General features: G+C 45.5%; 2 protein-coding genes across 3 annotated transcripts in view; one reads left to right on the top strand and one right to left on the bottom strand.

The window, feature by feature from the left end:
- Positions 1–7,374: 7,374 nt before the first annotated feature.
- HRAS (HRas proto-oncogene, GTPase) lies at positions 7,375–27,287 on the bottom strand. Of its 2 annotated transcripts, XR_004537673.1 has the most exons (7): positions 27,179–27,287; positions 23,569–23,707; positions 21,193–21,371; positions 12,320–12,479; positions 12,082–12,206; positions 8,217–8,360; positions 7,375–7,823 (listed from the first exon to the last, which is right to left on the bottom strand). XR_004537673.1 is itself a non-coding variant. In XM_033928892.1 (6 exons), the coding sequence occupies exons 2-5, from the start codon at positions 23,677–23,679 to the stop codon at positions 12,087–12,089; spliced, it is 570 nt and encodes a 189-aa protein (XP_033784783.1). In that variant the 5' UTR covers positions 23,680–23,707; positions 27,179–27,287; the 3' UTR covers positions 7,375–7,823; positions 12,082–12,086. The 2 variants fall into 2 exon arrangements, 1 of the variants encoding a protein (XP_033784783.1); XM_033928892.1 differs by lacking the exon at positions 8,217–8,360.
- LRRC56 (leucine rich repeat containing 56) overlaps positions 22,752–27,308 on the top strand; it is a 105,935-nt gene continuing 101,378 nt past the window's right edge. Inside the window, exon 1 of the mRNA XM_033928890.1 lies at positions 22,752–22,774. The gene's annotated coding sequence lies outside the window, so the exon portion shown is untranslated. The remainder of the gene's footprint in view (positions 22,775–27,308) is intronic.

The following is a 27,308-nucleotide window of genomic DNA, read 5'->3' as shown; positions in this document are numbered from 1 at the left end:
CTTCACAGGTATAGCACAGGCTTTAAATAGGCATAATGCTGATAGGTTCTAAAGTCACAATAGTAACTACCTAAGTGGTGTACATAAGACATAAGAATAGCCTTACTGGGTCAGACCAATAGTCCATCAAGCCCAGTAGCCCGTTCTCACAGTGGCCAATCCAGGTCACTAGTATCTGGCCAATATTCCATGCTACCAAACTTGATCACCCCATCTCCAACATGCTGACAACGACCGACTTCAGATCATTTCAAAAAGAAATCATAACCCTTTTATTCAAAAAAGTTTATCAAGAAATCATAACACATCTCCATGACTATCCCCACTTTTGTAAATTTCCCATCAAAGTCTCAACCATGTAAACAGCACCCTAATTTGTAATTTTCCTGGAAATGTCCAGTTATCTTCTTTTGTAATCCGCCTAGAACTGCAAGGTACTGGCGGAATAGAAGTCACTAATGTAATGTAATACAGGGCAAGCAGTGGCTTCCCCCTTGTCTTTCTCAATAACAGACTATGGACTTTTCCTCTAGGAACTTGTCCAAACCTTTCTTAAAACCAGCTACGCTATCTGCTCTTACCACATCCTAGACTCAAAAAGGGCACTGGCTTTGACCTACGGGCCGCTGCGGGAGCGGACTGCTGGGCACGATGGACCACTGGTCTCACCCAGTAGCAGCAATTCTTATGTTCTTATCTTCCAGAATCCCTTATGTTAACTATTCTGAGTGAAAAAAAATTTCCTCCTATTGGTTTTAAAAGTATTTCCCTGAAACTTTATCGAGTGTCCCCCTAGTCTTTGTAATTTTTGACTGAGCAAAAAATCGATCCACTTGTACCCGTTCTACTCCACTCAGGATTTTGTAGACTTCAATCATATCTCCCCTCAGCCGTCTCTTTTCCAAGCTGAAGAGCCCTAACCGTTTTAGTCTTTCCACATACGAGAGGAGTTCCATCTCCTTTACCATCTTGGTTGCTCTTCTTGAACCTTTTCTAGCACCACTATATCTTTCTTGAGATAAGGAGACCAGAATTGAATGCAATACTCCAGATGAGGTTGCACCATGGAGCGATACAGGGGCATATTATGACATTCTTAGTCTTGTTAACCATCTCTTTTTTAATAATTCTCAACATCCTGTTTGCTTTTTTTGGTCACCTTCACACATTGGGCGGAAGGTTTCATCGTATTGTCTACAATGATACCCAGATCCTTTTCTTGGGCACCAACCTCCAAGGTGGACCCTAGTATCCGGTAACTGTGATTCAGGTTATTCTTTCCAATATGCATCACTTTGCATTTGTCCTCATTAAATTTCATCTGCCACTTGGATGCCCAGTTTTCCAATTTCCTAAGGTCCGCCTGCAATTTTTCATAATCCGCATGCGTTTTAACAACTTTGAACAGTTTAGTGTCATCTGCAAATTTGTTTAAATCTTTTATTAATTTTTCAAAATTAACAAAAATGCAGTACAGTATCTACACAAACAGCATTATTCATATATGCATTTATAATCAATCAAAATCCCCATAGCGTGATAACCCCCCCCCAACCAATACCTTGCAAGAGAATAAAACCATGACATAAATATCTCTCTCCCACCTTCCCTCCCCCTGGGTGTGTGTACAATATACCAACAGGATCAAAGGGAACCCCCCCCCCCAACACAAAAACCTCAATTTCAACGCATCCATAAAAGATATCAAAGGGCCCCAGATTAGCTTAAATCTCTTAATATGACCCATTATATCTGCATTCATTTTTTCAAATCTATAAGTTAAGCATAAACTTGCCCACCAAAAATTAAAGTTAAGGCGATCCCAGTTCTTCCAGTTACGCGTAATCATTTGTATGGCGTAACAACCCACGAAAGGCTGACAAGGCCGCAAGCTGAACCCAGAGAGAAGACCAAGCAGGCCCCTGTCTAGGCCATCCTGCAAGAACTCTAAGTAGTTAGGGAAGTGTGAAAAGAGACCCCTCCACGCACAGCACACCACTGACCACTCCTCAAATATATGCCAAACCCGTACATATGCCCGAGAAGTGGAAAGTCTCCAGAACCCCAAGATGGTTGAGAGCACTTTAACTGAATACCCCTTCTTACCTAGGCGTTCCCTTGCAAGAGCAAAGCCTTAAGACAGAAGGGACCCGGATCGAACATTGGAATGGGGCCCTGAGTTAGAAAGTTGGTCAAGGCAGAAGAAGATGATCTGCCACCAGATGCCGCACCAAGTTCGCGTACCAGGGACGCCTTTGCCAATCCGGGGCCACCAGAATCATGAAGCCTGGATGTCTAACAATGCGGAGAAGAACTCTGCCCACTAATGGACACGGAGGGAACACATACAACAGATCCTCCGTTGGCCATGGTGGAACCGAGCATCCAACCCCTCAGCCTGACTATCTCTGCAACGACTGAAGAAGCGGTGTGTTTTGTCATTGACACTCAGGGCCATCAGGTCCATGAGGGGCTGCCTCCAAGTCTGCACTATTAATTGGAAGGCTGCGTGATTTAGACCACACTCTCCAAAAGCTAGCACGTGAGGACTGAGGAAGTCAGCCTAAACATTCTTCATATGGGGGAGGCTGAGATGTCCCGATGACACTCTGCCCAGACCATAAGCAGAGCTATCTCCTGCGCCACCTGAGTTTTCTTGGTGCCCCCCTGACAATTGACATAAGCCACTACCGTGGCATTATCCGAAAGAATTTGAAAGAACCCAGACTGACTTGCCCGTCAAGAAGGATCAGAAGGGTAACAGCGCCTGATGGATGGCTCTGGTCTCCAGAGCATTGATCGACCAGGACGCCTCCTCCATGGACCAGGTGCCCTGAGCGAGTGACGTAGACACTGAGCTCCCCAATTGAGGAGACTGGCATCCATGAGAAACACTGTCCACTGTGGCTGATCCAGACTTGCTCCTTGAACTAGATGGGAGGTCTGGAGCCACAACCAAGACTGCAGCAAGCCAATTCCCACAGAGGAATAGGATGATCCAGACTACCTCCGAAGAAGAGCATATTGAAGAGGGTGCATATAGGCCTGAGCCCACCTCACTACGTCTAGGAAAGCCACCATCGACCCCAAGACTTGGAGGATATCCTGCGCCTGAGGTGCCATAAGCAGGCGAATCTGAGATTGCAATTTGCTTACCCATACCTCTGGGAGGAAGACTTTCCCCAAGAAGGTGTCAAATAGAACTCCTAGATACTCCAGGCACTGAGAGGGGGCCAACCGGCTTTTGGAAAGGTTGACCACCCACCCCAGCAACTGCAGAAACTCCACTACCTGGGAACTCTCCTGCAATGACTTTGCTCGAATCAACCAATCGTCCAGATAGGGAAGAACCAGAATGCCCTTTTTGCACAATGCCACCACAATGACCACCCTAACCTTGGTGAATGTCCACGGAGCCATGGCCAGACCAAAGGGAAGCGCACAGAACTGAAAGTGCTGACCCAAAATTGCAAAGTGAAGGAAACGCTGGTGGGAGGCCTGAATTGGAATATGCAAGTAGGCCGCCATCAGATCCTCCCCCGGCTGAACCGCCAGGATGACAGACTGCAGAGTCTCCATACGAAAAGATGGAACTTTGAGAGCCCTGTTAACCCCTGTCAAAACTAAGATGGGCCGAAAGGTTCCTTCTTTCTTGGGCACCACAAAGTAAATTGAGTACCTGCCGGTGCAACACTCCTAAGGGGGCACAGGAACCACTGCTTTGAGATCCAGCAATCTTTGAAGGGTCTGGCAAAAGACCTGCTGTTTCCATGCCACCTGAGAAGCAAGAATGTGATCTGGCAAGGAACAGGCAAACTGTAGAGCATAACCGTCCCAAATCAACTCCAGAACCCACCGATAGGCGCTGGCAAGGAGTCATTGAGCAGGACGGGCTGCAGGAGAACCGGTGGAGGCATTTCCAGCACCCCGGCGGGCCCCTCAAAGGGACTGCATGTACTGGAAGAACCAGTCTCTAGAAGACCCAGATGCCTGAAAGGAAGTGGCCCCTCGACCGGGGTAGAGATGGCGGAAATCACCACCGTGTGCAGCGCCACCCCAAGCCAGGCAAACAAGGCACTTTTGAATCAGTTAAGATCTGAACCAAACAAGAAAGACCCCTGAAAGAGGAATTTCATCAGTTTAGCTTTGGACGCCGCAACTGCCGACCATGCTCGAAGCCACAACGTACAGCGTGCTGCCACACCAAAAACCAAAGTCTTGGCAGAAGCTAGCAAGAGGTCATATATGGCATCCGAGAGATAAGAAGCACCCAGCTCAATTTTTGCAACATCCTGCTCCACTACGTTCCCATTAACAGACTTACTGTCAAGGACACACTCGGCCCAGCAAAAATACACTCGAGCAACCAGCCCGCCACACATCATCGCCTGGACTGCCAGGGCAGTAACATCAAAACTCTGCTTAAGGAGGGACTCCAACTTACGCTCTTCGGGTCCCTTAAGGCAGAGCCGCCCTCCACCAGCACCGTATGCTGCTTCGTGATGTCTGAGACCACCTCATTCAGCACAGGCGACCTCAAGGTGTCCCAATCCCCCTCTGGGATGGGATACCGGCGGGCCATAGAACGCGTAAAGCCACTGAGCGAGCACAAAATCCCAACTACCCCACAACCTAGGAGAAGAGCAGGAAACAGGGTGGATCCCCTAAAGCAAGGGATCCACCACACACGGGGGCTCCAACACGGTGTCCTCGGACCAGAACACAAGAGGAGACCAGCAAAAGCATCTCATGGAGCTCATCTTGCTGAAAAACGCACCCCACGGACACGGCGCTAGCAGACAGAGCGCAAAGCCGCCACTTTCGGGAAAATCGTATGTTCCAGAGGATCCCCAAAGGGTCCAGGTCCTGAGAACCAAAAGACTGCTGCTTCCAAACCAGCAGCGTTCAAAGAGACCCATGGGCGTTGGGACGCAAGAGGAGCAGAAGGGAACAGCACTGTCAATGAATGGGGGTGAATGGGCCTCCCCCCCCACTGAGACTCCCGGGCAGAAGCAGGACCTCCAGCCGCAGCAATAAAGCCAAACATGTAAAATAGGGGGGAGGGGAGGAACCCCCAATGGCCCCATGGGACTCCCTGCCACAGCAGGGGACCCAGCAAACAACCTGCTGCCTGTGTCGCCAAATAGGGGTGAGGTCACCTGAGGCTAAACAAAACTGAAGGTGCTTCCTGCCAAAAATGGAACTGAACCGCCCAAAAAAAAAAAAAGAAGTTCCATAGACCTGCAGTGGCAAAGAGGCCTAAACCGCCCCAGCCGCTAAGCAGGAAAAACCAGAATCAGCTGTTAAGAGAGTTCCCAGCTGCTTCATGGTAAGGGAGTCTTTTGTGCCTTACCGGCGGCGGCTGGGGAACCTCCCATGTGGGCAGCCCGGGCTTCCCCCTTAAACAGCTGCCAGCCGCGAGGCAGTCACATAGGGGATCTCTGGCCACCGGCACATGATGCCAATGAGGTTTCTCCTTCACAGTGGCCTGCCTCGCTCGAACAGGCCAGCCATGAGTGCCTTGCGGCTGGATTACAATGAACACTTTTCTCTTACAAAAATGCTCATTGCTCCAGATGCGACCTAGCTAGAAAAAAAAGTGACGGTTAGCAGAAAGAAATAGTAAAATACAGTAAATTTATAGGGAAAGAGCCCTTTAGATCGGCACAGCCTCAGGATTTTTTTTTTCTTCTTTCAGAACAGACTCCACGGCTCTCAAAGCTGGAGGCCTGACCGGTATGGGTGGCCAGGCTGCCAGCTGAGGCACCACTACAAAAATGTGGGGAAATGAGGGGAGGGACCCAGCATGAGACCCACCGGGTTTGACACCTCTGAGGTCAGACGGATCCCAAACAGGACCCATCCAAGCTCCTTCCAGCACAAAAAGGGGAACCAGGAGTCCTAAACAAATAACAACAGGCCTAATAGAGGAAGCCAGATTTTTCCTACCTCTACCTGCTGGAGACTGAGAAAAGACTGGGTTGCTAGAAGGAGCCTCAGCTAATATACTACAACCAAGTTTTGGTCTCAGTCTCTACTGCTGGTCACAGTGAGTTATAACCCATCTGTAAAGATTGAACTATATCAGGCGACACAGAATTTGAATTTACACACACATCCGAGTTAATCTCTTCTACCGAGACCTGCATCTTAAAAGCATGCCCCAAGTCAATAGGAAACAAACAATGTTTCAGCATAGGTGCTCTGAACTGCTGCCATCCTAAACACTTGGGAGGCAGTTCTATAAAAGGCACCCAAAATCTAGGCATTAAACTAGTATTCTATAATGGCAAATCAGTGTGCTTAATCTGTTATAGATTACTAGCATAAATCAGCAATTAAGTGCCACTACTTGCTCTGACAGAAATACTGCACATATAAGGGCTACACAATGCCCTTATTAGGCAAATCATGCAGGACGTTGTTTCCAGCTGCTGGTTGGTGGGCACAATCCAAAGGTTCTGGACTGGCTGAGGACGCTGCTATCAAAAGGCAATCTAGGCAGATATACAAGTCTATAGAAGAGAACACCAACTTTTTTACAGGCCTGAAGTTTGTAGAAAAAATAATAAAGGAGAACCAAAAAATACTGCAGCACAACCAATTGGATGTCATGCAAAAACAAAAACTGCTTCCCAAAAGAGACTGAAGATGGCTAAGGCCAGGAGGCTGTCGCATCTGCTACCATCCTTAAAATCTTCACATGGAAAAAGAAAGCACACGTGGCCGGGGTTCTGGTTTTGAAACCATGGATCTTTAATTTCTGGGAAAATGTCAAATTAGAAATAGCCAGATTTTAAGTATAATATAAAACTGGAAGTAAACTAGATCAAAAAGTGTCAAGGGTCCAGTGTACACTATGGAAGGAAAGACATACATAGGGACAGATATTATTATATATTATATACCATGAAGAAAATGTGTCACAATTCAATATACATGTGGAACAGATGATCCTCCCTGTGTATAAACAGTCAACTTTGAAAGGGAAAGAGTCACTATGAACTTACATATAGGAGAAGAAAAGATGTCAGTATACATAAATATTGTGGGGTTCGACATGACTGGACATAGTACACACTAGGAGAAAGTGTAAGAATTCACACTATATGCTGCAAGAGTTTGTGTTGGTGGGCACAGAAGTAAGCAATGACAGAAGAATTGAGCATGAATTTGCTGAAAAATGCTCTTCTCATGCCAGGCATTCTTTTGTTTATTTATTCAAGTGCTTCAATCCCATAAGTGAGAGAGCCTCCAGGAAAGCAAAAGAGGCCATCAAGAACATAGAGCCAAAGGGCACAACTAAACTGTTCTTCAGAAATAAACCAATCAAGAGCACCAGTAGAAGAAAGCTGAAGGCATCACTCAATGTTCTTCTGTAGGAGGCCACAAATGACAGCAAAGGAAAGGGTCAGTGGAACAGAGCCATAATCTTCACTTAAGTCCATCACAGCTCTGATTTTATCTTAGGTGACTTCCACAAGTTCCCTCTTTCACATTATGGCAAAAGATTGTAAGAATCTCAATTTTGCTTCCTAAATCTCCCACATCTTCATCTCAGCACTAGATCTTGGGAAGATGAAGGGTGGCACAGACAGTGAGCAGAAACCCTTTACTAGGGCTGAGAGTTCGGGTTTGGTTTAGGCATCCGGTACACACCAGCACTGAACCACGTAGAGAATAGCGATTGGTTTCCATAGATCCCAGTGCAGTGTTCTGATGGGCTAATATTGTCCCTTGGTATCTCATCTTTCAAAGTCCATCTTGATTTTAGCTTTTCTCCATCTCCAGTGGCAAATAATGGAACTGCTCACATTGCCTTGCTAGATAAAGAAAGGAAAGGTGGTTCAGTTATATGTTTATTTTATTATTGGATGTTCAACCTATTTTCCCAATCTCAAGAGCCAACAACAGATATTTCACTATTAAAAGAAATAAAAATAAATCACCCTACAAATAATTAGAAACCCTAAACTGCAACACCCACAATTAAAACCAGGATAATATAAACTGAGATAAGACATGAATTCAGTTATTAAACAAAGCTATTCTTCTAATTTAGGGCTCCTTTTACAAAGCCGCAGTAGTGAGTTCCGGTGCAGCAAATGGAACTAAATGGGTTATTTCACATTTGTCGCCCAGAAATCACTATTGTGGCTTTGTAAAAGGGGCCCTTGATAGATTTGGAGCAATCTAAATTGATGGAAGCTCTATACCTTGAGAAAACGTTTGACAACTTGTCCAATCTCTAATGTTTCCAATGTTGTTCATCCATCAGCAGCAGACTTTGCTTCCTATTTTTCTAACAAAACTGAGGTGATATTTCAGTCTTTTCATCAAATATCATGTAATGCTCAGTACTGTGGAAGAGATAATTGCAAAATAGAATTATATAGTCCAGCTGATAGATGTCGGTCATTTTTTTTCAGCTGTTTCTTATTCCAATATTGTTTTACATTACATTACATTAATGATTTCTATTCTGCCTTTACCTTGCGGTTCAAGGTGGATTACATAAGAATTGTTATGATTTTAAGAAGTACATATTGTTAAGATAATAAGAAGTACTTAAGGAATAGTTTGAACATTTTCTAATTTGCTAAGAAGTAGATAGTTTTGCAGGAGGAGTTTGGGACATGTCTAGTTGTGTTATATTGGTTTTATGTATTTTTTTAAGAGTAGGGTTTTTGTTTCTTTTTTGAAGGTTTTGTAGTCTGTGGTCAAAATCAGCAGATTGGTGAGTTGTCTGTCCAGTTTTGCTGCTCTGGTGGCCAGTAGGTTGTCATACAGTTTTCTTTGCCGTTTTTGGTTGGCGGGTGTGTGAATATTGTGTGGGTTCTCCTGTGTCTGGTTGAGGTAGATTGAATTAGTCGATTGTTAAGAGTAGGCTGGGCTGTCTCTGTTTATAGCTTTAAATGGTAGGCGGTGGAATTTGAAGTGTACTCTGGCTTGTATTGGGAGCCAGTGTGAGTCGTGGCATGCCTGTGATGTGGTCCTGTTTTTTCAGAGAATAGATGAGTCTTAGGGCTGTGTTTTGTATTGTTTGTAGTTGTTTTATCGTGGTTGCAGGGCAGGGGAGATATAGTATGTTGCAGTAGTCTATTAGGCCTAGGATTAGTGATTGAACCACGAGTTGGAAATGTTTTCTGTCGAAGAATTTTCGGACTTGTCTTAGGTTTCTCATAGTTGCAAATAGTGTTTTTATTATTTTCTTGATTTGTGGTTGCATGGTACAGCCTCTGTCTATCAGCACTCCCAGGAGTTTTAGCGTGGGTTGAATGGGGTATGAGATCAAGTTAATTACTAGGTTAGTCAAGATTGAGGTTTTGCTGTTTTCTAGAAGGATGAAGTTTGTTTTGTCAGGGTTAAGCTTTAGTTTGTGTTCTTTCATCCATAATAGTCAAAATGTCTTTCTAAAACACATGGGCCCAGATTCACTAAAGATAGCGACTCAATCGCTGTTGGCTGATTTTCAAACAGCGAATGATTCACTATCAAACTGAGGTACAAATCATTTGCATGCAAACCCACCGACTCATTCGCTCAGTGAGCGATTGAGACATGCGCAGAGCCCTGACAGTAGTGACAGGAGAAGCAGCCAGGAAAGATTGAGCCACTTAGTTCTCTGTCCTTGACTCCCAAGCTTCAACTTGGAATTCAGCCCTTAATCAGGACAGCCTATTCCACTAGGTCTGCTTCCTATCACTTAAGACTGGTGTCCCACAAGCTTTGACCGTGCTACAGCACACTAAACCCGGTGCCACGGTCATCGACATCACGTCAACATCTGCGCATGTGCGGAGGCCCTCCAGTCGCAACCCTGAACCTGTCACTTTGCCGGTGGGGGATCTTCGATGAGGAGAGGTGCGGGGAGAGGAGGAGAGTCGTTGATGCTGACTGACTGCCTACAGGACGTGCCTCTTGCTGCGAGAGGCACTTAAGGTAACTCAACTTCACAATCAGCAACTATTCACCTCTTTGGCTCCTGCTACCTCTACCACCAGCTGCTAATTTACTTGCTTTACCCTCCTCCTCTTTATTTTTATTTGAAAATCTTTTTATTATTTTCAAGAAAAATGACAACTGCCAACCAAGACAATAAATTCAATAACAAGAATCCACACCCAGCCCCAAACCCCACTCCACCCTCCCACCCTACAAAGATACAATAGGCAACCCAAGGAGACAGTCAAGAAAATATTCAAATCATAGAGTATTCAAAATCTGACTGCAGCCTCGGATTCAGTACATTCAATTAAGGAGTCCACACTTGAAGGAAAGTTTTACGGCGCTTCTGGGAACCAGCTATGGCTCCCGCCTCCCACCACATCAAGGTATGCGGTTTATTCCTCCACCAAACAGGAGGCGGCTGGTTCATGATACATTTTTTCCCCCACTACATAACACTTGTTCAAAAACGTTCGTTCCCAAGCTGGATGCATATTTAACAAAATAAAATGACAGAATAGCATACCGGCGCTGAGAGACTAGTGATCAAAATGGTACCACAAAAGAGAGCCACCTCCTGCCAGAAACCCTAGATTGTTGAACACACCCATAGACCATGCACAGGAATTCACAACTGTATGACATTTGATACAAAGCTGTGTATCTATGCACCCCATGTGATAAACCTGGCTCTAGGGGACATAAGCCCTCAACATAGTACGGTAATAACATTCCCGCAGTTCTGCACTGCCCACCACTCCTGGTATGCGCTTAAGTGCCCTCATCAGCACTGGTAAGGTTAATTGGCAAGTAAGATCTCTCTGCCAGTGCTGAATGATCCCAGAGAAATTCCCTGGTGGTTCTACTTGAAGCAAACCCTTATGAAAATAGGACACGGATATTCTGGTCTCTGCGGATGCCTCTAAAAATTCCTCAAAACGGACCCCAAATCCCCAGGACAGAGAGCCCATTGGGAGGGACCCCACATAGTGCTGAAGTTGTTGATAAGCATAGTACGCCCCCAAAGATGGTATCCCCCGTGCAAGTAAATTCTCATAGGAGAGTAAGTTGCCTTCTTCTTGCAAAATATGATACAACTGAAAAATACCCTTATTCCCAAAAGGGACGGGAAATTGAGTTCCTGCAGGGATGGGGACAAATTTGTCCCTGTGTCATTTTCTACCATGTACTAAAAGTGTCATTTGATCCTGAATTATCGACCAATCTCAAATCTTCCATACCTTTCTAAACTTATGGAACAAATTGTTTTTAAGCAACTTGCAGACTTTTCAGAAATTAAAAACATCCTTCATTTCTGTCAATTTGGTCATAGCTGTGAAAGAATCTTGGTCACCCTTTTAAATCTCCTTCAATCTGCATTATTTTAGTATCTCTATGAGTAGTGCCTTCAACATGATGGATCACTCTATTCTTCTTGTTGTGCTTCAGAATTTTGGTATTACAGGTTTTCTTGGTTTACCTCTTTTTAAGCAACCATTCTTTTCAGGTACTTTTTTCTGATCAGTCTAAGGACTTTCCTATCACATTAAAAGTACACAAACCAGCAAACTCAAAGGGAAGGCACCACTTCACATGTGAGTGAAGAGAAATACAAGGAACACATCCTGCTCCATGAACAAAGAAGACTGAGGGACCACTGCTTCCACATCATGCAGGAAGACACCTGTGCATGCATAATATGACCGCTAGAAGGTTCTACGTTTTAATCAGCTAGTTAGCACCATGCCAGACTCTGTAAGATGAGGTCATCCATCTGTTAGACTAGAAAGCCTGTTTGTCCTCAGAGATATCAGTAAAACCCTCAACTTTACCTTTTGGTTGGCTTATCAAAACCATTTGGAACTAACTGGCACTAAACAGGAAAGGGCATGGTTAGGTTTTCAGTCCAACTGACAAATTTCATAGTTCAAGCTGCACTTCAAAATTTGTATTCATTCTGGTAAAGACACTGAAGTCCAATCCCTTTACTGCTATTCTCCCCGAGCTGATACTGTATTGCAATACTCTGAGCTGGATGACATCACAGCCCATGCAATCCTATCATTATATATTAATCACCAGTGGATTCCCCTCAGCTGCCACATCCTCACAAAACTTCCATATCCCTCTTACCTGGGTCATGATATCACACATTTACAGCTTAGACAGCCGTGACCTCTCTCATCCGGGGGATTCAATTTGCGCAATTTGTGCTGACGGATCTCTCGGACTAACGTATAGAAAGCATCTTCAACTCCCTGTAACAAGAAACACAATCAGTCAACACAGACTTCTTACAAAGCAAAGAAAGTGAACATTCTACAGATGATGCCAACTGTTTTAGCCAGAAAAATCATCACTCTTTGCCTACCTGTCTTGTCTTTGCTGATGTCTCTATGTATGGGATTCCATAACTCCTGGCAAGATCCTGTGCCTGTCGTGTGTCCACAGTTCGCACTGGCAAGTCACACTTATTCCCCACTAGCACCATAGGCACATCATCGGAGTCCTTCACCCGTTTTATTTGCTCACTGTGAGGATAAACAAGTCTCAGCAAAACCAAGAAGCAAGAGGAATGTAAGAAAGTCAGAAGACAGACTAGCCAGGTAGCTAAGCAACAGTTATTACTCTTCATCATGCAAGAAACATAGGCTAAACTCTCAAGGCAGGCACTCTCTTTATTTATAAAATGTTTAGTCACATAAAAGAAAAAATTAAATTGTTGGGAGTATGGTTGGACTCAAGTCTGACAATGGGAAATAATGTAAACAATTTGAAAGGCTTTCATTGGACATGTTCCTGGAGAAAAAGTCCATACTTTGCTACTGAGACAGACAATGGGGGAAGCCTCTGCTTGCCCTGGAATTGGTAGCATGGAATGTTGCTACTTTGTTTCCTCGAAAATAAGCCCTAGCATGATTTTCGTGGTAAGTCTTAATATAAGCCTTGCCCCAAAAATAAGCCCTAGTTAGATCGCCCCCGAAGCCCTTCCTGCCTGGCCACAGATCCTCCCACCGTGAGTCTGACATACTTCCCTCCAAACAGCAACTTCAGCAGCACTTTAAACAGGATGCTTTGTGGCCTTCTTCCGCCAGGTCCTACCCTCTGCCACATCACTATGTCATCAGCGATGCGGCACAGGGTAGGCACGGTAGAAGGCTGCAAAGCAGCCTGTTTAGAATGCTGCTGATGCTGCTGTTTGGAGGTAGGTATGTTGGTCTCACGGTGGGAGGGTCAGCAGGGGTTCTACTGCGCAGAGGGGATGGGAGGGAGGGATAGAAAGATGCTGCAGAGGGAAAGCACAAGGGGATGGATGAGAGGGGAGGAAAGATGCTGAACATGTGGGGGAGAGAAAGGAAAGAGGAAGAACTGGGGTGGAAGAGAGGAAGGGAGAGATGATCATTGTACATGAAAAAAATAAGACATCTTATGATTATTTTGGACCCACAATTAATATAAGACAGTGTCTTATTTTAGGGGAAACTGTACTATTTGGGATTCTGCCAGGTACCTGTGACCTGGATTGGACACTTTGGAAACAGGATACTGTGCTAGATAGATCATTGGTTTGACCCAGTATGGCTATTGCTAAGTTCTTAATTGAAATTACTTAGAAGGTTAAGATGCATCATTACAGATTGTCATCCAGGCTTCAGCCCTTTCTCTGATTACTGTCATTTATTTTTGTTGGTGCTACCTGTTAAGCAACTACAAAGACTGAAGGTTTTTCAAAATGTTTCAGAGAAGTTGATATATTTTTTTTTTTGGGGTCATGCTAAAAGCAAAGATACTTACCTGTAGCATGTGTTCTCTGAGGACAGCAAGGCATATGTTCTAATACGTGAGCAGCATCCGCAGAACACAGTACAGATACTACCAAGTGCCCTGTCACTTTAACTTCTAGGCAGTGCCCATACTGCGCACATGCTGGTGCCTTCCTGCTTGATATCAGCTTGCAGGGCCATCAGTTCAATAACAAAGCTAAGAAGCCAACTAGGGGAAGTGGGCGGGTTGTGAGAATATATGCCTGTTATCCTCTTAACACCTGCTACAGATAAGTAAGCATAATATTCTCTCACTTGTCTCTGGAAGAGGTTTAACACTGAATATATACGAGTTTAACGAACCCCTACATGGTTGGAGGGAAAGTTGGCTTTAAGTAAAGAATAGATTCTATAAAATTGCTTGCCCAAACCAACTCACCTCTTCTGGAGTTGTGTTCTAAACAGTAGTGAGAATTAAACATATGAAATGAGAACCGTGTAGCCACTTTACAGATTTCTTCATTAGACACAGAGTGAAAATAAGCTACTGAGGCAGCCATAGCCCGTACGTTGTGGGCTGTTACATGGCCTTGTAGCATCAACTCAGCCTGAGTATACCTAAAGGAGATACAGTCCGCCAGCCAAATGGAGATGGTTCTCTTCGAAACAGGAACTCCTAGCTGATTAGGATCAAAAACAACGAAATAGATGGGAGGACCCTCTATGTGGTACAGTGCAATCCCAGTAGTATGCCAGAGCATGCTTGCAGTACATAGTGTGAAGGGCTGCTTCTCCCAGATGAGAATGTGGCTTTGGAAAGAAAACAGGCAAAACAATGTATTTGTGGAGGGGGAATTCTGAGACCACTTTAGGGAGGAATTTTGGATGTGTTCAAAGGACTTTTCTGTCATGATAGAACCTTGTATACAGAGGATCCAATACAAGAGCTTGAAGTTTACTCACCCAGTTTGCAGACATGAGGGCTATGAGGGAAAACTATGTACCTTCTAAGTGAGAAGTGTGAGAGAGGCTCAAAGAGATTTCATAAGAGCAGAGAGAACCACGTTAAGATCCTAAGCAACAAGAGGAGGTTTGATAGATGATTTTGCATGGAATAGGCCTTTCTTGAAATGGTCTTCTAAGGGATGTACAGAAAGTGGTTTGTTGTCCAAGCAGGAATGAAATGCACTAATAGCACTGAGATGAACTCCAACCAAACTGGTTTTTAGACCAGAATTAGAGAGATAAGAGAAGGTAGTCAAGGATGGACAGAAGTGGACATGAGACAGGCTCCACAGAATGTAATGCACATCAGGAAGAGAAGTGTTTCCATTTGAAGTGGTAACATAACTGAGTGGAAAGTTTCCTAAATGCTTCAGTGGATACCGTAGCCGAGCGGCAGAAAACATTTACCTGTCTGGTGAAAGAAACCATGCTATTAGTGTTAATGAGTGGGGGGTGGGATGAAGTAGCAACCCTTTGTTCTGAGTTAGCAATGTTGGAAATGGTTGCAGTTTTCATAGTGAACTGATCCAAGAGCTCTAGAAGGGGTGGAAACCAAACCTGGCATGGCCAAAGGGGTGCTATGAGAATCATGGTGCTGCAGTTTTGGTGAGTAGGGTTTTGTCTGTAAGAGGGAGTAGAGGAAATGTATAGAGGACATTCTCCCTCCAATGAAGTAGAAAGGCATCTGACTTAGAGAATGACACAGTGGCTGTTACCCATGGCTAGCCGCCAGCAGCCATGGGTAGCCCACCGAAATGGTGGGGGGGGGGGGGGGAAAAGTGCTCACTGCGGGTACATGGTCTTGTCTCTGCAGTTAAGGGAGGGAACGCACGCGGCCCCCTCCCTCCTACCTACCGGCCGCATCTATCTCCCTCCCCCTTACCTTCATGGCGCGTTTTACTTTACAGGGTAATTTGATGAAGCCGCCGGAACCTACCTGAAGTCACGTGCATCTGCGGGTGGAAGCTTCTCCTCTTGACACAACTGGAAGTTGCATCAGAGGAGAAGCTTCCACCCACAGACGCATGTGACTTCCGGCAGGCTCCAGCAGCTTCAACAAATTACCCTGTAAAGTAAAACGCGCCACAAAGGTAAGAAGGAGGGAGATGCTCGGACCGTTTGAGGGGTGCTGAAGGGCGGTGGAAAGGAACAGATACTGAAGGGAAATGTGGAAGAGAGAGTGAGGAGAAGATGCTGAAGGGAAATGTGTAAGAGAGAGTAGGGAGAAGACACTGAAGGGAAATGTGGAACAGAGAGTGGGGAGAAGATGCTGGAAGGGAAGACAGAGATGCCAGACTATGGCGGAAGCAGAGGGAAGAAGATGGGTGCCAGACCAATTGGGGGTGTGTGGAAGGAGAGATGGAAGAAAGAGGCACAGTAACAGAGCAAAAGGAAGACGCAGAGAGAAGGTAGACAGTGGATGGAAGGAACTGAATGAGGAGAAGATGAGGAAAGCAGAAACCAGACAACAAAGGTAGAAAAAAAAATTTCTATTTCTTTTTTTTTTTGCTTCAGGATAAAGTAGTATATTGTGTTAATAAAAATTTATAAACAAAGCCCTGCCAGCTGAACACCTCTTTCTAGTTCAGCAGCCAGAACTTTGATTTATAAGGAAGGAATCTAGTATAATAAAGCCCTAAGTGTGCATGTGCACTACCACCTGCGTGCGTCCGTTTTCTGTGCGCTGTAGGGCACCAAAGGTAGGAGTGCGCATACGCGAGAATCCCCCCCCCCCCCGAGGTGATGTAGGCCGCGGCAGCTGTCGGTGGCTGCAGGCAGCTGCGGAGTCCTTTGCCGCCCCCCCCCTTTCCGCGGTCCCAACTACGAACTTGGTGATGTCATCAGGGACGTGCCAGAGTAAATCAGGGCAATAGAAGGGCCCGAAGCAGCGTGTGGAGACTACTGCACACGCTGCTGGAATCACCAGGTTCGTAGTCGGGACAGCGGGAAGGGGGGTGGCAGTGTCAGTCTTGAAACTGTTCAAAGACCAAAAGCATAGCTTGAATGAAAAGTAAGCTTCTGGTTATCAGGGCTACAGAAAGTTTGATAAGAAACTATCTTAGAATTTATTACCAAATCAGTTACTATTGAACACTTTTTCCACCATTGTCTTTTGGAATTTATTTTTGTTGTTGTGCAAAGATCTGCAGTGAATTTTGCCATTAATAGTGAATAACTCACTCAGCAAAAACATATTTTGCTGCTCATGTCACATTGCCTGATTCATTAATTTTTATTTTTTTTTGCTCACAGTTCAGTGCAGTCAGCATTCTAATTTTGAAACTGACTCAAGATGAATGGATTTGGTCCCATTTTGTTTTAGTATATGGGGGAGTGTGCAGAAATTTAGGTGGATATCTTTTGTTAACTTTTTGGGAATTAAATCACTGTTTCCCTATGACTGCGTGGGGAGCAGGCAAGGGGTGGTGGGGGACAGCCGAGGAAAAAGAAAGACAGAAATACAGAAACAGGCTAAGGAGAGAGAGAGAAAGAAATAAAGACAGACACACACACACACATATATTCTAGCACCCGTTAATGTAACGGGCTATAAGACTAGTAAGCTAAATATTGCAGTACTGACGCTTGTATGGATGAGGCGGGGACAGTGGTCGCGGGGAAGGGGCGGTGACAGAGATGGTGGTGGCAGGGACGGGGCGGTGATGGGGACAGATTTTTCCCCATGTCATTCTCTAATCTGACCTAATGTGATTGGGGTGAAGAGTCTGTAACAGAAACATGGAAGTTTGTTGTTTTGAGGGGAAGAGAAAATCGAATGCAAGACACTTGAAGTTTGCCAACACATTATGCTTCAGTGATAAAATTTTTCACTAAAGAAGGGAAAAAGCCAAAGAAGATCCATCAACGCATGACTGCAGTTTATGGTAAGTCTCCACCATCATCCTACAGAGTAAAATTTTGGAGCAAGTAGTTTAAGTGGGGTAGAGTGTCCATTGAAGATGACCCTCACACTTGAGAACCTGTAGAAGCAACTTCCACAGAAATGTGCAAGAAAGTAAAGGATTTAATTTTCTCAGACAGACAAATTAAGGCTTCCCAAATACCTGAAGAAATGGGCATCTCAGCAGGTATCATTTGGAAAATAATTCATGAAAAAGTTGGGCATGTCCAAGGTTAGTGCAAGATGGGTTTCAAAAATGCTGACACCATATTACATTCTATCATGCCAATACTTTCAGTTCTAGGTGGTTTACAACAAGAAATTAGCCTGGGCATTCCCAGGGAGATTACAAGGTTGATAGCTATAGTTTGTGTCAGGATCTGGAAAAAGTCGATACAGTTTGGTTAGATGTTCTTATTTGACAAATCGAGGGTGAAATACTCATGTGGATTAAAAACTGGCTGGAGCATAGGAAACAGAGAATGGGGATAAATGGACAATACTCGGACTGGAAGAGTGTCACCAGTGGGGTGCCGCAGGTCTTGGACCCATGCTCTTCAACATCTTTATAAACGATCTGGACATTGGTATGACGAGTGAGGTGATTAAATTTGCAGACGATACAAAGTTATTCAGAGTAGTGAAGACACAGGGATTGCAAAGATCTGCAATGTGACATAATCAAGCTTGAGAAATGGGCATCGACATGGCAAATGAGGTTCAACGTGAATATGTGTAAAGTGATGCATGTCAGTAACAAAAATCTCATGCACGAATACAGGATGTCTGGGGCGGTACTTGGAGAGACCTCCCAGGAAAGAGACTTCGGAGTTCTGATCGACAAGTCGATAAAGCCATACGCGCAATGTGCGGTGGCGGCAAAAAAGGCGAACAGAATGCTAGGAATGATTAAGAAGGGGATCACAAACAGATTGGAGAAGGCTATAATGGGCCATTGTGCACCCTCACCTGGAGTACTGCTTCCAGCACTGGTCGCCATACATGAAGAAGGACATGGTACTACTCGAAAGGGTCCAGAGAAGAGCAACTAAAATTGTTAAGGGGCTGGAGGAGTTAACGTACAGTGAGAGATTGGAGAAACTGGGCCTCTTCTCCCTTGAAAAGAGGAGACTGAGAAGGGACATGATCGAAACATTCAAAATACTGAAGGGAATAGACTTGGTAGAGAAAAACAGGTTGTTCACCCTCTCCAAGGTAGGGAGAACGAGAGGGCACTCTCTAAAGTTGAAAGGGGATAGATTCCGTATAAACGTAAGGAAGTTCTTCTTCACCCAGAGAATGATGGAAAACTGGAACGTTCTTCTAGAGTCTGTTATAGGGGAAAACACCCTCTGGGGATTCAAGAAAAGTTGGACAAGTTCCTGCTAAGTTCCTGGAACATACGCAGGTGAGGCTGGACTCATTTAGAGCACTGGTCTTTGACCTGGGGGCCGCCACATGAGCAGACTGCTGGGCACGATGGACCACTGGTCTGACCCAGCAGTGGCAATTCTTATGTTCTAATAAACGTTGCCTGCATCTGTCTGCAGGACCTTTCTTTGTCTTTTGTTCATCGTATTTTTACTGCAGATTTGTTAGATTTTCTTTTTGTCCCCTTCCCATCCATTGTCAACTGCTAGGCTAAAGCAACTCATTCCTCTCTCTGCAGTCTACTGAACAGACACCGCCAGTCAACAGGCAGCAGAGGGAGGCAGGAGCACTTTTTTTCCTGTGATGATACAGACTGCTTAGGGTACTATGTATGAGGACTGTTTTTCGTCACATTTTTGTTATTTTGATGTTATGTTATGACTGAATGATTGCATGACCCTGCAAGAAAAGACTAACAGCGCGTTTATCTATTTTTTTGGTTTTTCTAGTTCATAGTGTGCCTGCTAGGAGAGAAAAATCAAGCCATGAGAATAGTGTAGAAGTTCAAGGACGTTGGTGATTCAAATTCACTAATAGCTGCATAGTACCATTTAGCAGCAACAAGCCTCCAAAAAACATGGGGATAGAGCAAGAGGAGACTCAAAAATGCACTTAAATTTGACTGGAGTAACCATTGGCTGACATCCATCTCTCTCTCTCTCTCTCTCTACGCACATGCATATCTGTATATGTGGTGGGGCATTATCAAAAACGTGCCTAAGTCTGAGGTTGGACGTTTTGTGCAAGACATCCACAAACCCAGCAGGAAAAATGTCCATTTTCAAAGCTGCCAAAGGTCGATCTTTTATTTTCAAAACTGAGCTAGGTAACATAAGAACATAAGCAATGCCTTCGCTGGGTCAGACCTGAGGTCCATCGTGCCCAGCAATCCGCTCACGCGGCGGCCCAACAGGTCCAGGACCTGTGCAGCAATCCTCTATCTATACCCCTCTATCCCCTTTTCCAGCAGGAAATTGTCCAATCCTTTCTTAAACCCCAGTACCGTACTCTGCCCTATTACGTCCTCTGGAAGCGCATTCCAAGTGTCCACCACATGTTGGGTAAAGAAGAACTTTCTGGCATTTGTTTTGAATCTGTCCCCTTTCAACTTTTCCGAATGCCCTCTTGTTCTTTTATTTTTTGAAATTTTGGTCCTTAGGATGTCTACCTTTCTTGCCCATTTTCCAAAATAAAAACGGCCACGCGAAAAACGTAGAAAAGCAAGTTTTGTAGAGGTACCCACCAACTACCTTGTCTGATTACGGCAGAAGGAATCCCCATCAGCTGAGCCGGTTTGGGGAATTCCTGGCTGCTCAGCTGATGGGGATTCCCCTGCCAGGATCAGCTGAGCTGCGGAGCCCTACATCCCTCTCGCCGACATCCCGCTGATATTCCGGACCTCCCCGAGATCTCCGCCCCCCCCCTTCACATCCCCCCAACATTCCTGGGCCCCCCTCCCATACCTTCAGAAGAGTAAATGGCAGGAGGGAAGCTCACCTCCTCCTGTCTACAGGGCCGCGTACTGCAAATAGCAGGGCTTCCCCCTCCCAATGCATCTTGGGATGCAGTGGGAGGGGCAAAAGGTCATGATTGGCTCAAAATTGCCATTTTGCCAAAACCAACTCAGCTGATGGGGATTCCTTCTGCAGCAATTAGCTGATGGGAAGCCTAAAGGGTTTTTTTGGGGGGGGTTTGTTCTTTGGATGGTGGGAGGGGGTCGTGACCACTGGGGGAGTAAGGGGGGTCATGCCTTAAATCCTCCAGTGGTCTTCTTGTCAGTTTGGCCACCTTTGTGGAACTTAAGACGCAACTCAAACAGGTCTGTCAGCATCTAAGTTCCCTCTAGGAAAGTTTTGATTATGGCTGGGGTACATCCAGATTAAAGCCCGCCCATAACACACCTCCCAACACGCCCCTTTGCTCTCTGGACGCACAGAAGCTTAAAAGTACTGCTGCACGTTCAGAAAGTTGGTTTTGATTATCGGCACTTGGATGTGCCTGCTATTAGGATATCCAAGTCCCGACTTAGGCTGGTTTTTGGACGTTTTAAAGTTTTGATTAGGAGCCCGTTATTTATTCTTTTTTAATGGCTATATCCAGACTTACTACCCTCATTCTTGCTGCCATGTTTGAGATACAGACCGATACTGGTGAATGTCTTCAAAGGATTTGCTGTTGTTAATAGCAAAGACACAAAGGAATCCTTCCCCTGTGCGCATGTACTGGTCTCTCATTGCACTGTATTCTTCCTGGCCAGCTGTGTCCAGAATATCTAACAAACAGGTTTCTCCATCAATTACCACCTGCTTCCTGTATGAGTCCTGGGAACATAAAGAAAGGACAACGCATTACTCTCTCTTTTTTTTTTTCAATAATAGTTTGGGGGGACATTGAGTAGTAACTCCAAACCTCCTGTATGAGTTCTGGGGAAACACAGAGAAGAAAAGGTGTTATTCCTTCTTTCTGCATGTTAGATAAGTAACAAAGGAAGTATTTCCTCAACATACTAAGCAGTTTTGATTGTTTCTGGCTTCAGGTTCAGTAATAAAAACAAAATCCTAGCAAATCCAGGCCCTCACATAACTTACTCTGTCTGGCAGGCCGCACAGGTGATAGGCCAGATGTCTGAGCAGCAGCCGCCACACCAGTTGTTCACCGCTTAGCTACCATGTTTGGTCCCCTTGCAGAAACAATAAGGCTAATGAAGAATCAATGTGTGGAAGAAGTGAGCCTCTAGTCTCTCATACAATTATTGGCACCTAACTGTCAAATTAGAATCATGTGGTTAAATAACTGGGTAGAACATAAACTACCCTGCATGGTTGACTTGGGACATCCTGTCTTATTTACTGACCAACACTCATTTTGAGGTCTCAGATGTTAGACCTGTTTCTGGGTATATCTGACCTGCTGATTCCCAAAATGGCATAAGCAGATATAGGCTCTCAAACTAACATCTCATTATAGATGATCATGAAAAATATATGAATATATCTCAAATTTTCATCAAGATAATGGAACATTGTTCCTTGTGAAAAGATCCTTTAAATGTTTATCAAAATCATAACATATGTTTTGCCAATGATTCTCATATATAGTATGGGGCATGAGCACGTCATAAATTTAAAGAACTCAGATCACAGGATCTCCTATGATCTAGAGATCATTTCAGGTCTGCATCCTGTGCTCTATTTTTTAATCATACATGCTCACTCCTCCCTCCCTCTCTTTAAAGTAAAAAATGTGTACTACTATCTAAACATTATATGTGTGTTCATAAATCTTTATGGTGGTGAAGCCTTTTCAACTTAACCCTTTATGTGAAACATAGGTTTTTGTAAGATGTTACCATAATGAAAACAAAGAAGGCAACACTTATCTTGATGTAGAGTTAACCACGATCAGCGCTGAGACTGCCATACAGACTCCCGAAGTTTTCTCTTTAATTGTAGGCATTTCAGTCTCAAAGAGATCTTCCTCAGGGGATTCTTCAGCTGCCTTTAACTTTGTATTCAATAACAGATAATCTGCCTGACACATCACCTCTCCAACCTTATAACTGCAAAAGTCATTAGCGACTATGCAGGAGGAGGAGTCTGAGTGACCGGAACCGGAAGGAGGAGATCCAGACAAGAGGCGGCATTCCAGTCCTGGTGGCAGAGTGAGTAGGATCCCAGTTCCAGACCGGTGACAGCACGCAGGTGAAGACTCATCAGTACTTCGGGTAAGAGTACCTGGGGAACTGCTGGTGAGGATAAAGTGGTGCTGGTTGGGGAGGCCACCAAGGGAGGGACACTCTCTTGCTTTATACATCCGCACTTGGGGTTTGCTTTTTTTTTTTGTTTGTTTGCTTCATAGAGCTTTGCCATGGTGCACGTCCAGATGTCAGCGAGCACCAGTGACAATGTGAGGTTCTGTCCGTCAAGTGCTAGTATTCTGTAAATTTATAGATAGGCCCATATTCCATAAAAAGCACCTTAAGTTAGGCATCGAACCAGTGCCCAACTTAAGTGCAAAATGTTGTTTAAGAAAAAAATGTAGGCTCCTACTGGCGCCTAAAGAAAGTGCCTGCATCACAGCTACAAAGGCACTTTACAACGCTTAATGCTACTGTGGGCGTAGCTAAAGCCAGAAGTGGAATTAGGCGTCATAAAGAGTCTCCATAGCTATGATTCATGTGAAAGGTAGGTACCGGAAATGTAGGCCTTGAAAACCCTGGCTATATTTCCAGCATCTAACCTTCACAAAGGTGCAATTCTACAAAACGGTGCCAGTGCATGATTGACAAGCAATTGGCAGCCACCGATACTGGCACCGTTTGTAAAATCCAGCCCATACTCTACAAGAGACACCCAGTTCAAAAATCTTTCACCACTACTTCAAAAGGCTTTTAAACTTTCCAGTAACTTAATCAATTCTCATAAGTACATGGAGAAAGAGAAACATGAAAAAAGAGAGAACGTAATCTGGCAATAGAAAATAAATCACGATGGTGGATTATATTTCTGTTGCTCTTACCTCAATCGTAGGGTCATATTCATCTACAAAGTGGTTCTGAATGAGCTGTATAGTTAAAGCGCTCTTTCCCACACCTCCTGCTCCCACCACCACCAGCTTGTATTCTGTCATTGTTTAGAGCTTGAGTTCAAGGATCCTCCTGCAAGGAAAAGCACATCTCAGGTTCACATTCTTGCCTATTTAAAGTAGCATGCATGTTGTACAGTATTGGAGAGAAACTCAGTACACTATGATCCTGTGATTGTGAATCCCTATTATGAGTTCCAATGATTATAATGGTCCTTTTTTTTTTTACATTTCTTGTGATGCATTGCAAAAATAGTTTTGAAACTATTTTGGACAGAGCTGAATTTGCCTTATCCTGATCCTTGTTACCTTGGACATTGAATCTCTGTATACAAATATTCCCCAAATGGAGGCGTTACACGTTATTGCCAACACATTGAATAATAGAGACACTCGTAATCGTATACCTAACAGATTCATTATTACAGTAGCAACTATGGCCTTAACACAAAATTACTTTTATTTTCAAGATAAATTTTACTTACAAACTAAAGGTACGGCTATGGGGGCTTCCATGGCCCCTGATATTGCCAATTTATACGTATCTGAGTTTGAGAAGAAGTTTCTTACAGGGGACCGTCCGGTACCTGGACTCCATCTTGGATGGTATGGCCGGAATAGAGTAAGGCATCTCCAAATTCCAGAAGAAAGTCTGCTGCAAAACTGGGTTAAAGGGAGGTGAAGGGATTCCTTCGGTGGGTAAGGAAGCTTCATCTCCTCCAAATATTCCCGGGTATATCTGGATCCAGACTGGAGGTCGAGTTGCAGCGCTTTGTCCATGTCCATCACGAACCTGGTGAAGGACAGTTTGCCCGTAGAATGCCCCTCAAGGGGCGAAGCCGAGCGGGACTTAGGGGCAGCAGAGAACGAGGGGGAAGCCTCCCTCGAGTACTGTGCCGGTAGGTCAGTGTCCACAAGCATGGACGTCGAGGAAGCCCCGCTGAAAGAATGAGGGGGAGTCGACGACAGCATGAGCTTATAGAGCCTGGAAGGCGAGGACCCAGGAGTCTGAGGAACGGAGGTCCGGGGAGCTGCCTCAGCGAACCTCGGGAAGAAGATTCCTTCCGATTCGGCAGAGAGGCTGGTGTCTTCGACCTCGAAGCTGCTCGGTACAGAGACCGAGACGGCAAGGGAGAACGGCAAAGACGAGGATCAGACAGTACGAGGTTGGAGGGCTTGATGGACCCTGTAGTGCAAGGGCCCGGTGACCTACCCCGCCTCAGGGGAGAATCGCTGGGCGGCGGGAGAGGTCCGTCTCGAGGGAATAGGCGAGGAGGTACTCAAGGACGAGCGTCGAGACAAACGCACCTTGCCTCGACGCTTAGGTCGGTCAACGACGAGGCCGGGGCAAGCTGAGCCAAAGCAGAGGAGATCGGCGAGGTTAAGATAGCCTTAAGCATGTCCTCGAACATCAGCACCGAGACCAAAGGATTTGGATAGACTGGTGCAGCATGTAGAGTATTCCCTTAATGTGGAGGCACGCTTTGGAGGAGGTCTTGAAGAGGCCGTCAGGACTGCACTCACTGCCTTGGTGGCCAGAGACTCTAAGGATGGCTTCTTCGGTAGCTGAGCTGAACCTGAAGGAGGAAGAGGAGACTTACTCAAGGCCGAGGTCTTCGAAGCTGGAGCTGCCGAGGCCTTCGAGGTCGAGGGAGACTTGCTCGGGACCGAGGTCTTCAAGGCTGATGGGTCCATGTTAAAGAGTTCCACATCTTGGCCGGCCGTCGACGAAGAACCAAGGCTGAAGGGTGGCACAACGAGGGCAAGAGTCTGTAGGGTGGTCAACACCCAGGCAAAGTATACACCAACGGTGCGGGTCTGTGATGGAGATCACCTGATCGTACTGTGTGCACTTCTTGAACCCGTTAAGAGGCCGGGACATAAGGCAGGAAGGAATACCGCAGCGGGCGGCCAAGGAAAAACCGGGGACGCCCAGTCGCGGAAAACAAAATTTTTTTTTTTCGATTGGAAAATAAGAAAAGATGCGGCACAGCGACTTCTGATAAAATAATAAAAGAAACCACAGTGCAAGAAAGACACTTAGATTCGCAGAGGAGACAGGGCTTTCTGGCTCTGCGGAAAACTAAGGAGGAGACGCGCCCTCTAGTGGGACGGGAAGGCACATGCATGCGTGGTGCAGCGCTAGCAAACTTTAAGATCTTCAATCAAATTTGCTTGAAAAGCTGTCTGCGACAGGGGTCTGTGGATGACGTCACCCACATGTAGAGAATATGCTGCCTGCTTGTCCTGGGATAAAGTATGTTACCTTGTAATCCCAAGGCAGGTCAATAATTTAGAATGATCCACCAAATCAAAGGCACTACTTAAGTGAAACAGTTGAACCAAGGAACTGTTACCCTTACTCAGTAACTTGTTTAGATAAGCTAACATTGTAGCTAACACCGTTTCTGTACTAAAATAGGTTCTAAAACCTGATTGAGCATGATTAAGTAAAGAATGTTGCTGGAGATATTTTGTTAACTGAATTTGGATCAGACCCTCCCTAATTTTCAGAACGTAGATGTTGGCACATTAAGAGCAGCACGGCCCATCGAGGTGGCCAGGGTTATGAACTGCTGGGTGTAAACTGCCCCCTACCCTAAGCAGCAGCACAGGGTGGGTGAACCATTTAGCCTGTGGCCAGTGGTGTAGTATGGGGTACACCGGCAAAAGTGTGGAGGACGATGGCTTGCCGACTTTGAGCGCAGCAGAAATGCGCACCACTGCTCGGAGGCTTTCCGTTTTACATTCCCGGCATGAGGTTGCTGCCTGTGTGGGCATTGGCACTCTGACATCACTTCCGGGACTCACACCTAGGAAGCAACATCACTCGAGGAACGTAGAGAGAAGGGAGATATGATCGAGACATTCAAGTATCTCACGGGCCGCATCGAGGTGGAAGAAGATATCTTCTTTTTCAAGGGTCCCGCGGCAACAAGGGGGCATCCGTGGAAAATCAGGGGCGGGAAACTGCACGGTGACACTAGGAAGTTCTTCTTCACTGAAAGGGTGGTTGATCGCTGGAATAGTCTTCCACTTCAGGTTATCGAGGCCAGCAGCGTGCCAGATTTTAAGGCCAGATGGGACAGACATGTGGGATCTATCCGCAAAGATAGATAGGGAGGGTCATTGGAGTGGGCAGACTTGATGGGCCGTGGCCCTTATCTGCTGTCTATTTCTATGTTTCTATGTTTAAAGGGCGAGCCGACACCGACGGGCGCATGCTGCTCACGCTGGAGAAGTTAGAAAGGTACAGGGCACGTGAAGAGGGCGCAGGGCATGGGCGGGCTGCTCACCATTCCTATGCCACTGCCCGTGGCCTTACCAATATTTTGCCTGACAACATTAACAATGATGGAGTTTATTAACCCCACCCCTGCAAAGCATTTGCTCTGAGCCCCCAGGAGATGATGCTCTTTTGGAATGCCTGTGTATTCCACACCAGGATTTATTCCATTCCAGAATGGCAGGTAGATCCGCAAAAGCACCAGCAGCCTAAGCCCCGCCCCTTGCACCGCACCCTAACATTCCCGCGCCGTCCTACCTTTGAGGTCGCCCACGGCCGCAGCGATTCCGACCGGCTGCAGAGCTTTGCTTCCCCGGCGCCCCGCCCTGCCGGAAACAGGAAGTGGCGTCAGAAGGGGGCGGGACGCCGGGGGAGCTCTTAGTTCCTT

The sequence above is a fragment of the Geotrypetes seraphini genome, chromosome 19, assembly GCF_902459505.1.
Source record: "Geotrypetes seraphini chromosome 19, aGeoSer1.1, whole genome shotgun sequence".
NCBI classification, from domain to species: domain Eukaryota; kingdom Metazoa; phylum Chordata; class Amphibia; order Gymnophiona; family Dermophiidae; genus Geotrypetes; species Geotrypetes seraphini.
Note: the sequence above shows the minus strand (reverse complement) of the source record. Positions and strands in the feature narration are given on the sequence as shown.